Consider the following 13,542-nt stretch of genomic DNA (forward strand, 5'->3'; position numbering starts at 1 on the left):
AGTCACGTTGATGTTGAAGGGGATAAAACCATCTATGGCCCATCACACGAAGCCGAGGGTCATTTAGGATTTATTCTACACAAAGACCACTGATTATTCTTATTCCACGACATTGCCATGATTCTCCATTTACTTCAAGCCCCCCTTCACTGTATTGCACTGGAATGTTTTAATCTCATTCCTTGCCCTCGATGATTTTCTTTTCCCCTATGCCAGGTCACCCGGTTTGTTATGTCCCACCCATATAGGAACTACCCACCACTGGACGTACAGTGACATCAGCATGCATAATGCCCTATATGTACCATGCCTCTGACTGGTCAATAGATTGTACTGGAAAATATAAAATAATAATGCCTTAACCTTCAAAGTCTGTCATTAGGTGTGTAAAACACTCCGTATATAGTTTTATATTCACAATATTATAATAATATGGATGACATTGCATTATGCTAGCCTGCAATATTGATGAATATTCCAGTAAGTATAACAATCAGGTGACATCAGTAGATGAAACGAATATTGATCCCTCTCCAATAAGAAAAAAAAAAACAGTGGAAATATAATATAAGGCAGTTTTCCATCATCCACTGAACCGTGCTGTATTCATACGGTCTAAATCCAACTGTCATACTTCAAACATAGGTGAACAAAACTTCTCTACGGGATTTTCACATTTTATTTAAAAAGAACTTAGAAATTTTGTATACAGTGCGTGCGTTAGGAATGGAAAAAATAAGGTCTCAGTAACACATGTTACAATAACAATCAAATCAACACTAATCTCTGGAAATTCACCCTTTTTTGTCATCCCAGAAAGTTCAGTTCATTGGTTTTTGGTTAACAATAATAAAAAACCCTAGAGTTCATCTTTCTTCTGTGATAACTTTGTGGCGTGCTCCTCCAGGAATTTGCTCAGTGATTCGACATCTCTCTGGCCCCCCTCAAACTTTATGGGGCTCTCCTTCTTGTCACTCGGTGCAAAATAAATAGTGGGGAAGCCCTCAACTTTGTAGGCTTCGTGAGGCACGTCGTTGGCCGTGGCATCCATTTTGGCAATGACCAGGTTCTTCTCGTTCTTGTACTTCTTGCCCAGGGCCACGTAGTCGGGCTCCATCTTCTTGCAGTGTCCGCACCACGGGGCGTAGAACTCCACCAGGACGTCTTTCTTGGTGTCCAGGACGAGGTCATTGAAATTCTTACCGACGACAACCTTCACCGGCCCCTTGTTGTTCTTGGGGATGGGCTGAGACTTGACAATGGGCTTCAGCTTCCCTGGAATTGTAGAGGGCAGGAAAAGAATGAAGAGAGAGAGACAAATGAGATATGACATCTATACAGTATATATATAATATATATATATATACACACATGAGCAAAATCTCAGGTAAAGAGTCACATCAGTGCAAAGAATCGAGCAAATTGCGTTAGTTCTGGCAGACCACGTAGTCAAGGCGCTCATTGCCTATTGGCTGTCACCGACCCAACCCATACAGATGTCTACGAATTATCTTCGCCTTGGTTAATTAGCTGCTGCTCGCAATTGGATGGTAGCGTTTCGGGCGCCTCATTTAAACTACCAGATCTGTTTTGCTGCCATTGCTCATTTTTGCTGCTCGCTTTGCTCCCACCACCTCCCCTGCTCCACAAATTGTCATTTCCAATCAATGTCATATTGTTGTCATTGTTGCTTGCTCTGTTCAAGGGGGTACGTTGCCTTTCCAGCTAAATGGAAGACACTCCACCTGAGGATGCTGCTGTTCCCTGTTTTTTTTATTTTTCATGGAGCTCATGGAGAAGCTTGGGAACTTCCTCCGAACAGAGCCATACCGCCAAATACAAAATGTGTGCATTCAGAAATTAAGCTTCTGAAATTTATCTTTGTTTCCCGTCTCATCTTTGACTAGAGTGGTAATGACAGAAATACATTAATTCACCCTCATAACAGCGTTCATTAACTTGACCAATTCAGCTCGAAACAACTATAATCTTTTGCATGCATTGCCCCTTTCCTTCCATTACAATGATTAGAAAATGAAAAAAAACTATATAAAAAACCTCCACTGTGGTCTTACCCTTCTTGAAGGCCTTGACAAAGTCCCTGAGCACGTCGGCGTCAAACTCATCGGGCTCCATGGCGTACTTCTTGCCTCCGTCGGCTAGGATGGCTGCGTTGACCTCCTCTCCACTGTCGCTCAGGCCCAGGCTCTTCAGCTCGTCCGCGTAGTCGTCCTCATCAGCGATGGCAAAGGTGTACTCTGGGAAGTCTTTGGCCACCTCCAGCACCTTACTCCTCCAGAACTGGGTGGCTGCAAAATAACATTAAAGTACATTACATTACACTTAGCTGATGCTTTTATCCAAAGCACCTTGTAGTTATTTTCAGGGTATTGGTTACAGTCCCTGGAGTAATGTGGGGTTAGGTGCCTTGCTCAAGGACACTTGAGCCATGGAAGGAGGAAGGGATTGGAAAGGGTGGGATTCAAACCTGCAACCCTCTGATCTAAAGCCCATCTCCTTACCCACTAGGCCACAGCTGCCCCACATTGCATTACACTTACTCTACAATCAGACTGCTACCCTCTGTTAACTGTTCACAGAAGGCGTGTATGGGGGGAATGGGCGTTGTATTTTTTTGTACATGCGGTCTGATTGGAGAATGGACCATTCACAACCGTCAAAGTTGAAAATTGCAAACATTTGGTGGAGGCATCAGAGCCGACGCTCCCACCAATGTGAATCTTAGGGGGCTGACATAGTCAATGCATCCCAACACATACACTGACCAAAGCCTCAAATTCACTAAGCTATACAAAGCCTTTGCATTATTATTATAACTAGCACTTACCGACTTTGTAGTCGAAGCCGAAATCAACTCCGTAGTACACCACCACGAGCGGCCTCTTGGTGTAGCGCTTGGCATCGTTGCTCTGTTTGCGGTGGCCAACCAAGGGAAGCACACTCTTCTTGAAGAAATCTTGAACTTCTGATGCAGATGTGGCATCCTGCAAGGCAGCACAACTTGGTGTGAGAATAGACTAGCTCAGAAGAGGAAGAGGATGTGCACATCCCATGGTACGGGGGAGATGTAACAGCCGTGATTTTTAAAGGCCATTGTGTGCGATTTCATTTGAAATATGATATGAGCCTCCCCCTATAGAGTAGAGTAGAGCTGATAAAGAGCTGATAGTGATACAATTAAACATCTCTTCAGGGGACGTAGCAGTATTCCAAGCGCCTGGCTATGTAATAAACCAGGTTAAATTAACCTTGAGGTAGTGGTTAAATCATCTAATAGAATAGCCTGGTGTCCTCATTTTTCTTAACCAAATCACATCTATGGGCTATCTTTTAGCTGGTTTACCACTTCCTGCAGGTCAACCTAGCTAGGTTTATCACTTAATCATGTTCATGGAATAGTACCCGTACCCAAGTCATAGTTTAAGGTGGTAGGTGTTTGTTGTCAAGGTGGCTATCACAGAGCAGCTTTAACCTTGTCACTAAAATGAATACGGTTAAGTCTTCATCGGTTACTTAAGACTCTCTTCACTGTCATAGCAATGTTGTTATGATGCATGCGTTTTCGTCGACAGGCCCATCAGCAGTAAGAGGCTACCTAACAAGTGCTAGAGGGAAACCCTGCATTCTGCGGCTATACCTTAATGGCGAGAGTCTTGGTCTCTGGCCTACCTTAATGGCGAGAGTCTTTGTCTCTGGCCTACCTTAATGGCGAGAGTCTTGGTCTCTGGCCTACCTTAATGGCGAGAGTCTTTGTCTCTGGCTCGTATTTGGAGCGGAACTTCTCAGGCTGGGTCATCACCACCTGGCCAGGCGAGGCCTTCAGGACCTTAGCAACGTCGCTGCTGAACGTGTGGCGGAAATTGTAGTCATCCCTCAACACGTTGCCTTTTAAAAACAAACAACACAAAAGGTATGAATTAAGAGAGAAGGCTTAGAGTACATTCCATTATCCCATCTCCAATCCACACCCTATGCTTGTGGCCTTGCCCTTTGCTGACGCCCCACCTCCGTTGAGAAAACAAAGTTTCCCCGCTGTCAGCCTAGCCACAACAATTTTTGGAGGACTTTTCCCCCATTCAACATCCCGATTGCAAATGAGAAAATGACCTTTTGAATTGAATTAAAATTCTGTCGTCAAGGACGTCATCCCAAGGCCGCAAGCATTTACCTGTTATTTATCTGTTTTTAAGTCTTGTCTACCTTGTCTTAAGTCTTGTCTGTGAAAACACACCTTGACCACTTTAATTCCCCTTTTGGGATAATAAAGTTTACTTTGACTTCTGACAAGTCTCTATTTTATTGTTTGCATTATGCTGGTTCTATCCTGGTTGCACTGTATTGTCTGTAGAAGTGCTGAGAATGGTTCCCTTTGTTATAGATATTTCATCAGTTTGGTCTTCTTCCAGTTTGGTTTCTTTCGGCCTAAGACGAGAGTTGTGTTTAGCCTCACAATGCACGCTATTCTACCAGTGGAACGCTCTTATAGCCATTGAAAAATTTGCTAGCATAGTACTACACTTACTATGCCATAATAACACAGGTCCTTTAGTAATCCACTCCGACTTGGTCATTGCCATTCTGGTAACAGCAAGTTTCTAACGGCGTGTAACGGTTTAACTCACAGGCTTCCATGTAGATGTCGAAGGCCGCGTCTCCTTCTCCTGAGAAGACACCCATGATGAGCGCATCATCTCCATCCTTAAGCAGCTCCTGGATCTGCTTGACACTCTGCACCTGATTGGAGGGAGGTCCGGCCTGATCGCTCATGTAGTCTACAATGCCTGGACACAGAACATGAATCGCAGATTAGAAATCAGATTACATTCGAAAGTTCTTAAAAAAACAAAAACAAAAAAAAGACGGGCACAAAACACAACAATTTTTACGCAAAGAAAATCTAATTGTCAGACTTGTCACAAATTAGACAGTGGACACAGAACACCATGATAACTAGGATTACATTAAGTTGAAGAAAGCTAACAGAAATAACAGTTGGGACACTTGATGTTTTTGAATCTTGAGCCATTACAGTTGAGCCTACCTCGCTTCTCTCGCGGCCCGTTGTAGTCAAAGATCTTGCCCTTTCTGAAGATCTTCAAGGTGGGGTAGCCGGTGACTCCGTATTTAGTGCCCAGCTCCGACTCCACGGTGGCGTCCACCTTGGCCAGTAGAACAGGCGGCGTGCGGCCTTTCAGCTCCTGCGCTGCCTTCTCATACTCAGGGGCCAGGCGTTTACAATGGCCACACCTGAGGGACAACACAAATGAAGTATGAATAGATGAAGCATATACATCTGCTTATATCTCATATCACTTTTCAACAGCAAATATTTCTTATATAAGGGGGCCAGGCACAATGGGTAACAAAACAAGACAGCCCAAGATATCATGTAATTACACTGCCTCTATGCTCGTACCATTTTTTTACAGAACATATTATTCATACTGGGCCAGGCATCTACGCTACCCACACCTGAGCAACAAAACACAATAACACTTTATTTTTTTCTGGCGGGTATCTTCATGAGGCGATGAACATATAATATTGTGTACTTACACTGAACTCATCTAGCCCTATGGTGGAGTACAAGTACATAACGCTACACGCTGATGCTGATGCACAATTTCTTTAACTATACCCAATAAAATTACCATGGAGAGTCAAATTAAGCCCAGCACAAAACAAGTAAGTGGGACACATCGGTTATGGAGGTAGAAGTAAAGCTTGTACAAACAACCCTTGTGCAATTTGTATCTGTAGATTCAGATCTTGTAACTTGTGATTTTTCTATTTAATACTGAGATTTCATCAGGTGTTAAGAAGGTGATGAAGGTAGCACAGCAGATAAGTCACTAGTAAATATTGTTCCTACAGAAGCGTACTGGTGTGGCTTACTTTGTAAGACTTTGTAAGGCTGCACACAGGCACCAACCGTAATATTTACTTTAGCAAAATGATATGAGATCTGAGATCCACAGATGTAATTTCAGTGCAAGCAAAGCAAACTGTCGTTAGCATTTTAATAACAGAAGTGAGAGTGCTCAAATACGTTATCATAAGGTCATATTTCAGTAGCCCTAATCTACAATTTTGCTGATCTGACGAAAAGTATCCAAGGTGCTGTAAATGCACTTCTTAACTGTACGAATAGGAATTGCCGTAAAAGGAAAGAGTCTTTACTTCTAAGCTATTGGACTTTTTCCTAGAAGTGGTTTTAAAGGCACACTGCGCAGGAAATGGTCAAAAAAGGTACCGCAACTATGCTGCTCATTGAAACTGGGCTGCCTATTGCCAAATTTGATGTTTACATGAAAGTTTACTAAGTAATAAACAAATATTTTCTTGTATGGTCCAAGCACATTCATTTTTGCAGCTAAAAAATTGCTATTTTTGGAAATTAAAAATGGCAGACCATGGAGAAGATCCCCCTTTTCATGTATGAAAAGTGCAATTTTTCCAGTCATAATGAATACTTAGAATTTGATGCTGGTGGTAAGTATTCATGGAAAAAGGTAACATTAGTGAATGGGCAGCATGAATTCTGGAAATAAACAACTAAAAATCTCACAGTGTCCCTTTAACTAACGGAGCGGTTTTGACTAACATGATCTAGTGGAATGGACGCATACTGTACAATGCCCAACAAAGCCAAAAGCAGTAACTACACAGAGCTCCGAACTGACAAATGATCCTGTTGCCCAGCCCAAGTAGTTTTAGGATTATTATTGACATGTGGCAACTTGTTAATTCATATTACCACATTCTTAGCAGATACATATTTTTATTCAAGTTTATATTTTGATATACAGGTCATTAAATCATTATAGCCAATATTCAACGACAATGCAGTTACTGCCTTTTTGCTTTGTGGGGCAGTACGGTACTACAAGATTTCTGTTGGACACACATTTGACGGTGACCAAAGCCAAGTAAATTACATTACACTTAACTGACTCCTTTATCAAAAAAGACTTAGTTATTTACAGGGTAAAGGTCACAGTACATTGTGGGTTTAGGTGCCTTGCTCAAGCGCACGCCAGCATGGATGAAGGTGTAAGGAGTGGCAAGTGTGGGATTTGAACCTACAACCCTCTGATCTACTTGTTTGCTGTGGGGTGCTCTGTCACAATGACAATGGGAGTTGGCATTTCCCAGTTGGGCTTTCACTTTCACTGAAGTCCATCTCCTTAACCACTAGACCAGGTCTGCCCAAAGCCTCAGTACTCACCAAGGGGCATAGAACTCAACCAGGATAATATCCGCCTCGTTGACGATTTCGTCAAAGTTGTCCGTCGTCAGCACCAAGGTGGCCTCAGGTGGTGGCTTCCAGTCTGGCTGTGCGATCTCCTTTACCCTTGCAATAATGGCTGTGTGTAAGAGGAAAACAGAAAAAATAAGGAGCACACACCTATAATTTAGTAAGCTGTGAAGAGGGTGCGCTGACAATGACCAAAAGAACCATGTTGTATCATATATGATCAAGGTTACATCAACTGTCCACTGAGGCATCATTGTGATTAAAACAAATAAAAGCAAATATTTCCTTTGGGATCAACAAGTTTATCTACTCTGCATATTCAAATTGACAGGGTACCTTTCTGTGAGCGGTCACCATCGTACTCCACTGGCTCTCCCTTCTTCAGTATCTTGATGGTTGGATAGCCTGACACATCAAACTTGCTGCCCAGAGACTTCTCTTCGGTGGCATCCACCTTAGCCACTGGAACAGGGGGGTCTTCTAGTGCCAGCTCTGCAGCAATTTTCTCATATTCTGGGGCAAACTGCTTGCAGTGTCCACACCTGTTTAGAAAGATGGTGCATTCAGTAACTCTGATGCTTACTTCATGGCTTGAAATGAGTTATGATGACTGAACAATTCGCCTACTAATAAATATGAATGTCCTGTGTGTTTTAAGAAAAAGTACTTACCATGGAGCATAAAATTCCACAAGAACAGTGTCTTTGTCCTCAATGAAAGTGTCAAAGTTGGCATCTGTGAGTATCAGCACTCCATTTTCTGATTTGACTTCTGTACTATCCTCTTCGTCATCGTCGTCATCATCATCCTCCTCGTCTCCTCCGTCCAGTTCTGAATACAATAGTATATGATTTAACTTCATACCAGTGGTGACAAACACAGCTGTGTATTTAAAAGCACTGAGCAAGGTGGACATACATAGGTCTTTTTTCACAGATCCTGTCAGTCTGCTGCCTGTTTCAGAACTGCAAGCCCTACAAGTTACTACCTGATAGGCAAGAGGATAGTATGCAAACCTGAGCTCGACTGGGCAATGACCGATGTGTCGATGTGGCATCTACAAATTAGCTGTGTCCCTCACATGTGGACAATTCTAGAAATCGGTCAATAACATGGCTAACGATAACTGACTGGAAGCATGGACTGGTGTCAAGCGGGCCACAGCTTTCCGCAGCTACCCGCAGCTACTCTGGACTTTACGGTCCCATTCACTTCAATTCATTTTTTCGCAGCCAGAACAGGTTTTACAGATTTCGGACTGTGCCGACGCCGCTGGTGTCGTGCGAGGAAAACAACAATTGTGTCGGACGCTACACCTGGTCATGGAACGACATGCGTAACAAGAATGATCATAACTTGTGTCATTTCGAAGATAATTAAAGAAAACCATTTTCACAATGGGACTTCTCATAGACCTGTTTTTGCATGTCTCTCATCTCTTTGCATGTTGACTGTGCAATCACCGTGACAAGTTAACAAGGTGTGCACGGCGCACAGCTGTATGCGTCCAAAAAAGAAGAATAACATTTCACGATGTACATCTGGAAATAATTCACATCAAAGTGAAGTGTTTTATTTACATAGGGCACCATGGTAATCAATATGTGTGTAAGAACATGTGAAAAAAATAAATCGGTCAGTTTGTCAAAGAAGACACAAAAGATATGCACCACAATGCACAGTATGCACCACACCGTGCTTTTCAATTATATAAAGAACAAAATACTGACGGCACGAATGTTTCTTCCCTCAATAATCCCACGTCACATATCAATCAAGCAACTGAGCTAATGTGGCCACAAAGGGGCGGTATTGTACGCTGACACATTCGAAGTCCTCAGATACAGATAGGCCTACAGTCATGAATTACCTGACAAATTGCTGCTAGGCTATTGCTGTGGGAGCGCTACACTAAAGAACTGTGTCCCATATCTGCCCCTTTCATATTCATACATTGACAATTGAATTGACAAATTAAATACTAATATTTTACTGCGTCTTTTACAGGTGCCCGTATTCTTCAAGTTCTGTCGTTACAGCGCAACGACGGTCAGCACAGATGTGGCGATGTGAACACTCTTGCATTACCCTTTTTGCATGTTGTACATGTCTCCAATCTTTTTGCATGTTGACTGTGCCGTCACAATTTCATGGTTAGGCAACAATGTGCACGACCAGAAACAATGTAGGCCTACATATTGAAGGAACATCGTGGCATGATTAAAGTAAGGAACTTCGTACCACACATGTAGCCTAGTGCAAAAGGAAAATGCCTCATTTCTCTAAGCGGACCAGGACACTGTGGATATGCAGATACACGGTGTGCAATGACATATGCCCCTGAATGATACGCTGAAGAAATGCTGAAGGCACCTATTCAGCGAGCTGAATAAGCCTAATAATGTAGGCCCTTATCAGGGGTGAGGTAACACAGCCTACACGTGTAGGCCTATTCAAATTGAATATTAAGGGGCCTTGAACCCACAATATGCAGAATGGCAGGCATGGCTGCATCCAAGCTATGCGCTTCATGGTGTTTGACCACACATCTCTTCGTTGTGCACGGTGCACCCCATCACTTCATATGCCTAGGCCCACTTCAGGAAGCAAGGACGTAATTATGCTGGGAGAATACATTCAATAGCATAATGGTTTATGTAGATCTGTGAATCAAAGAAAAGGGGGGCGCACCTTGCATCAATTTTTTTTTCTTTATTTTTTTGTGCAAAAAAAAAATAAAGAAAAAAATTGATGCAAGGTGCGCCCCCCTTTTCTTTGATTCTAAGTATTCATTTGGGACAGCACCCTTAAAAGTTATCAAGAAAAACCTGAGTGAAGCCTGCTACCTACTTGATTTTATGTAGATCTGTGCCCACATGGTAGGCCTATTAGCCTACACCTCCCATTCACTCAATCCATTTTTTGGAGCGATAACAGGTTGCCTACAGACAAAACGGGCGGTGCCCACGCCGCTGTTGCTGTGCGAGGAAAACAACAATTGTCTCGGATGCTAACATGACCATTAAACGGCTTGCTGATCAAGAATGGCATTTCCCGCGTCAGGTCGAAGATAATCAAAGACATTCTCATCGCAATTGGCCTTTGCCATTCATCATCGTTTCAATCTCTCCAACTTTGCCTATGTTCACCGTGCAACTACCCTGACATGACAATAGGTATCCTATATCTTCCAACTACACATAGGCCTACAACGACACGGCAGCGCTTTTCATGTTGTAGTTTTTCACAGTAAAATTTTACTGTCCCGACATGGTAATACGCAACCTGTAGGCTATTACCGTGTAACACACCAAGAACACAAAAAATGCTTTAGTCCTCCGAATTTGAACACATCTCACCACAAAAACACGCAGTGCGAACCACACAGTGTCCCTGAATGACATGCAGGACAGATAGGGGGGCACCTACATATTGCTGCTTCTCAAGCGCACGGCACATTTCAATCAAAACTCATAGGACCACCTAGGCTACATAATACTCCTCGTAATAGTAATAATGAATGTTGCTGAAATTACAATAATAGTCATTCACAAAAATATCACATGCAACAGAAATACTTCGGCCACAACTATGATTAGGCCTATCTGTAGCCTAGGGGCGACATCATTTCACGTTCTCCTTCGAGCTTTACGCTGCAGCCTTTATGAGGCCAGCAGATGGCACCAGTCAATCATATATAGATTGGAGACATGTACAACATGCAAAAGGTGTAATGCAAGAGTGTTCACATCGCCCACATCTGCGCTGACCGTCGTTGCGCTGTAACGACAGACTTGAAGAATACGGGCATCTGTAAAAAGACGCAGTAGTAAATATTAGTATTTCATTTGTCAATTCAATTGTTCAATGTATGAATATGAAAGGGGCAGATATGGGACACAGTTCTTTAGTGTAGCGCTCCCACAGCAATAGCCTAGCAGCAATTTGTCAGGTAATTCATGACTGTAGGCCTATCTGTATCTGAGGACTTCGAATGTGTCAGCGTACAATACCGCCCCTTTGTGGCCACATTAGCTCAGTTGCTTGATTGATATGTGACGTGGGATTATTGAGGGAAGAAACATTCGTGCCGTCAGTATTTGTTCTTTATATAATTGAAAAGCACGGTGTGGTGCATAGCATACTGTGCATTGTGGTGCATATCTTTTGTGTCTTCTTTGACAAACTGACCGATTTATTTTTTTCACATGTTCTTACACACATATTGATTACCATGGTGCCCTATGTAATAACACTTCACTTTGATGTGAATTATTTCCAGATGTACATCGTGAAATGTTATTCTTCTTTTTTGGACGCATACAGCTGTGCGCCGTGCACCTTGTTAACTTGTCACGGTGATTGCACAGTCAACATGCAAAGAGATGAGAGACATGCAAAAACAGGTCTATGAGAAGTCCCATTGTGAAAATGGTTTTCTTTAATTATCTTCGAAATGACACAAGTTATGATCATTCTTGTTACGCATGTCGTTCCATGACCAGGTGTAGCGTCCGACACAATTGTTGTTTTCCTCGCACGACACCAGCGGCGTCGGCACAGTCCGAAATCTGTAAAACCTGTTCTGGCTGCGAAAAAATGAATTGAAGTGAATGGGACCGTAAAGTCCAGAGTAGCTGCGGGTAGCTGCGGAAAGCTGTGGCCCGCTTGACACCAGTGAAGCATGGCTAGTTTTGCAGAGTGCACACTGATGTACACAGGACCATGAACATGAACCAGCTAGCTTGCTTGCTGAGACGACACCCACTGGAGTGAGCACTATTACTCTAGCAATACTTATCATACATACAGAACGAGTTGACAAGCATGGCTAGCTCAGTAATTAGTCGGCATAAAGGGACAAATTCCACATGTTTTGCTACTCACCACCATCATCTTCATCCTCACATCGGCTGACTACGGCAAACTGTGCTATGCCCAATAAGACAATGAGAAGCAACGTAGTCTTCTTCATTCTCAGAGAAAGACGTTAGCATGCAGCAGCTTATGAATTAACTATATTGAAGCATATACTGCCTAGTTGAAAGATATTACTGTAACACTGTAACTGTGCTACTTGCCAAACTGTAATGTTGTAGCAAGTTGCCTGCAAATCAGGACAACGAATATGCAAGTTAACTTGTCTGACTTGCCACGCGATCATTGGACGAAGCCTCTGGTCATGAACCAATCACAAGCCGCCACTCCAGTCCCTGTGTCAAGTACGTTCAAAACCGCAATTGGTTGAACCCAAGCCATGGACGTGAGTTGGTGAACCCATCCAGACTTTCATTGGATATGGAAAGAGTAAATGAAAACGATAAAGGAACAGGAAAAGGATGCAAGTCAAAGTTTGCATACTTCAGCAAACAATTTAACCCTTCTATAATTTCAGTGTGCTGCTAATCAGCTGACACGTCTTAGTTGGCATCTTGTGGCAGCTCTCCGCTGGCCCCTGCTCTTTCTTCACATTTTTCAGGATGATACAGGGCCAATTTTAGAGACTTCACAACTATTAAAGTGAACACAGATTATTTATTAACCAGAACACATGACAGCATGTTTGAATCTTGTAAGCAGATTGTAAAGTGGATTTCAAAGGGAAACATACAGTTTAGTGATGTACTGAAAGCACCAAGGCAGCCTATTAAAACCTATAGCCAAAGCAAATTTACAGTAGGTCAGTGGTTTCCAAATGATCCACGGGCAAGATCCGGCCCGGGCTTGGCAAGCATCTGACCCAGCATGAGAATGGAACAAATGAAAACATAGGCCTATGTGTGCTATCGGTGGCCATACAGTCGGGCAATTTGTTTGGCCCTCAGCCTCATCTGTGCCCTTAGGGAAAATAATTGGAGACCCCCTGCAGTAGGCTATATTCATCCAGGGCAGCTGACAGCTTTTGCTGGGTCCGGGACAGAGTCATCTGAAAGGTAGCGTACCCCCTCTCCATATAATGTAACTATGGAGAGGGGGTGTGGCACTTCCTTGGCCTGGGACAACTGACACCTTTGTCTCTTGTCGGCTTGCATGTACTCAACCATGTTTGAGAATGCTCAAATGTATACAGAAAAGCTCATCCTATAAATCAATGTAAGCTGCCACAGCAGGATCCGAAGAACAGGATACTGGATCCATGTAATGTATGAGTCCGTCTGACCATGTTATGTTTCCACTCTCAGGTCTGTGAAGGTTTGGCCTACTGGAGACTGCAAGCCATCAGTGTCTACATCCTGCAGGACCTTAAAAACAAACAGCAAAAG

General features: G+C 43.0%; 2 protein-coding genes across 2 annotated transcripts in view; both read right to left on the reverse strand.

Annotated features, from left to right (window-relative positions):
* Positions 1-377: 377 nt before the first annotated feature.
* pdia4 (protein disulfide isomerase family A, member 4) lies at positions 378-12,441 on the reverse strand. Its single transcript, XM_063207354.1, has 10 exons — positions 12,167-12,441; positions 7,951-8,110; positions 7,616-7,821; positions 7,250-7,388; positions 5,063-5,268; positions 4,644-4,802; positions 3,755-3,906; positions 2,849-3,005; positions 2,076-2,309; positions 378-1,275 (listed from the first exon to the last, which is right to left on the reverse strand). The coding sequence occupies exons 1-10, from the start codon at positions 12,252-12,254 to the stop codon at positions 860-862; spliced, it is 1,917 nt and encodes a 638-aa protein (XP_063063424.1). The 5' UTR covers positions 12,255-12,441; the 3' UTR covers positions 378-859.
* Positions 12,442-12,820: 379 nt separating this feature from the next.
* LOC134455318 (polycystin-1-like protein 1) overlaps positions 12,821-13,542 on the reverse strand; it is a 39,841-nt gene continuing 39,119 nt past the window's right edge. The window contains exon 43 of the mRNA XM_063206340.1: positions 12,821-13,521. Within this exon, the coding sequence (XP_063062410.1) occupies positions 13,444-13,521 (78 nt within the window). The 3' untranslated portion in view covers positions 12,821-13,443. The remainder of the gene's footprint in view (positions 13,522-13,542) is intronic.

Source organism: Engraulis encrasicolus, chromosome 9 (genome assembly GCF_034702125.1).
Source record: "Engraulis encrasicolus isolate BLACKSEA-1 chromosome 9, IST_EnEncr_1.0, whole genome shotgun sequence".
Classification (NCBI taxonomy): domain Eukaryota; kingdom Metazoa; phylum Chordata; class Actinopteri; order Clupeiformes; family Engraulidae; genus Engraulis; species Engraulis encrasicolus.

What these genes read in the sequence shown, in the direction of transcription:
- pdia4 (XM_063207354.1), bottom strand. Translation starts at nt 12,254, where the DNA reads ATGAAGAAGACTACGTTGCTTCTCATTGTCTTATTGGGCATAGCACAG. An exon ending in GTGGAATTTTATGCTCCATG is followed by an intron (nt 7,822 to 7,950) that starts GTAAGTACTTTT and finishes CTTTCTAAACAG; the next exon opens with GTGTGGACACTGCAAGCAGT. An exon ending in TGTCAAGGCCTTCAAGAAGG is followed by an intron (nt 1,276 to 2,075) that starts GTAAGACCACAG and finishes CTACAATTCCAG; the next exon opens with GGAAGCTGAAGCCCATTGTC.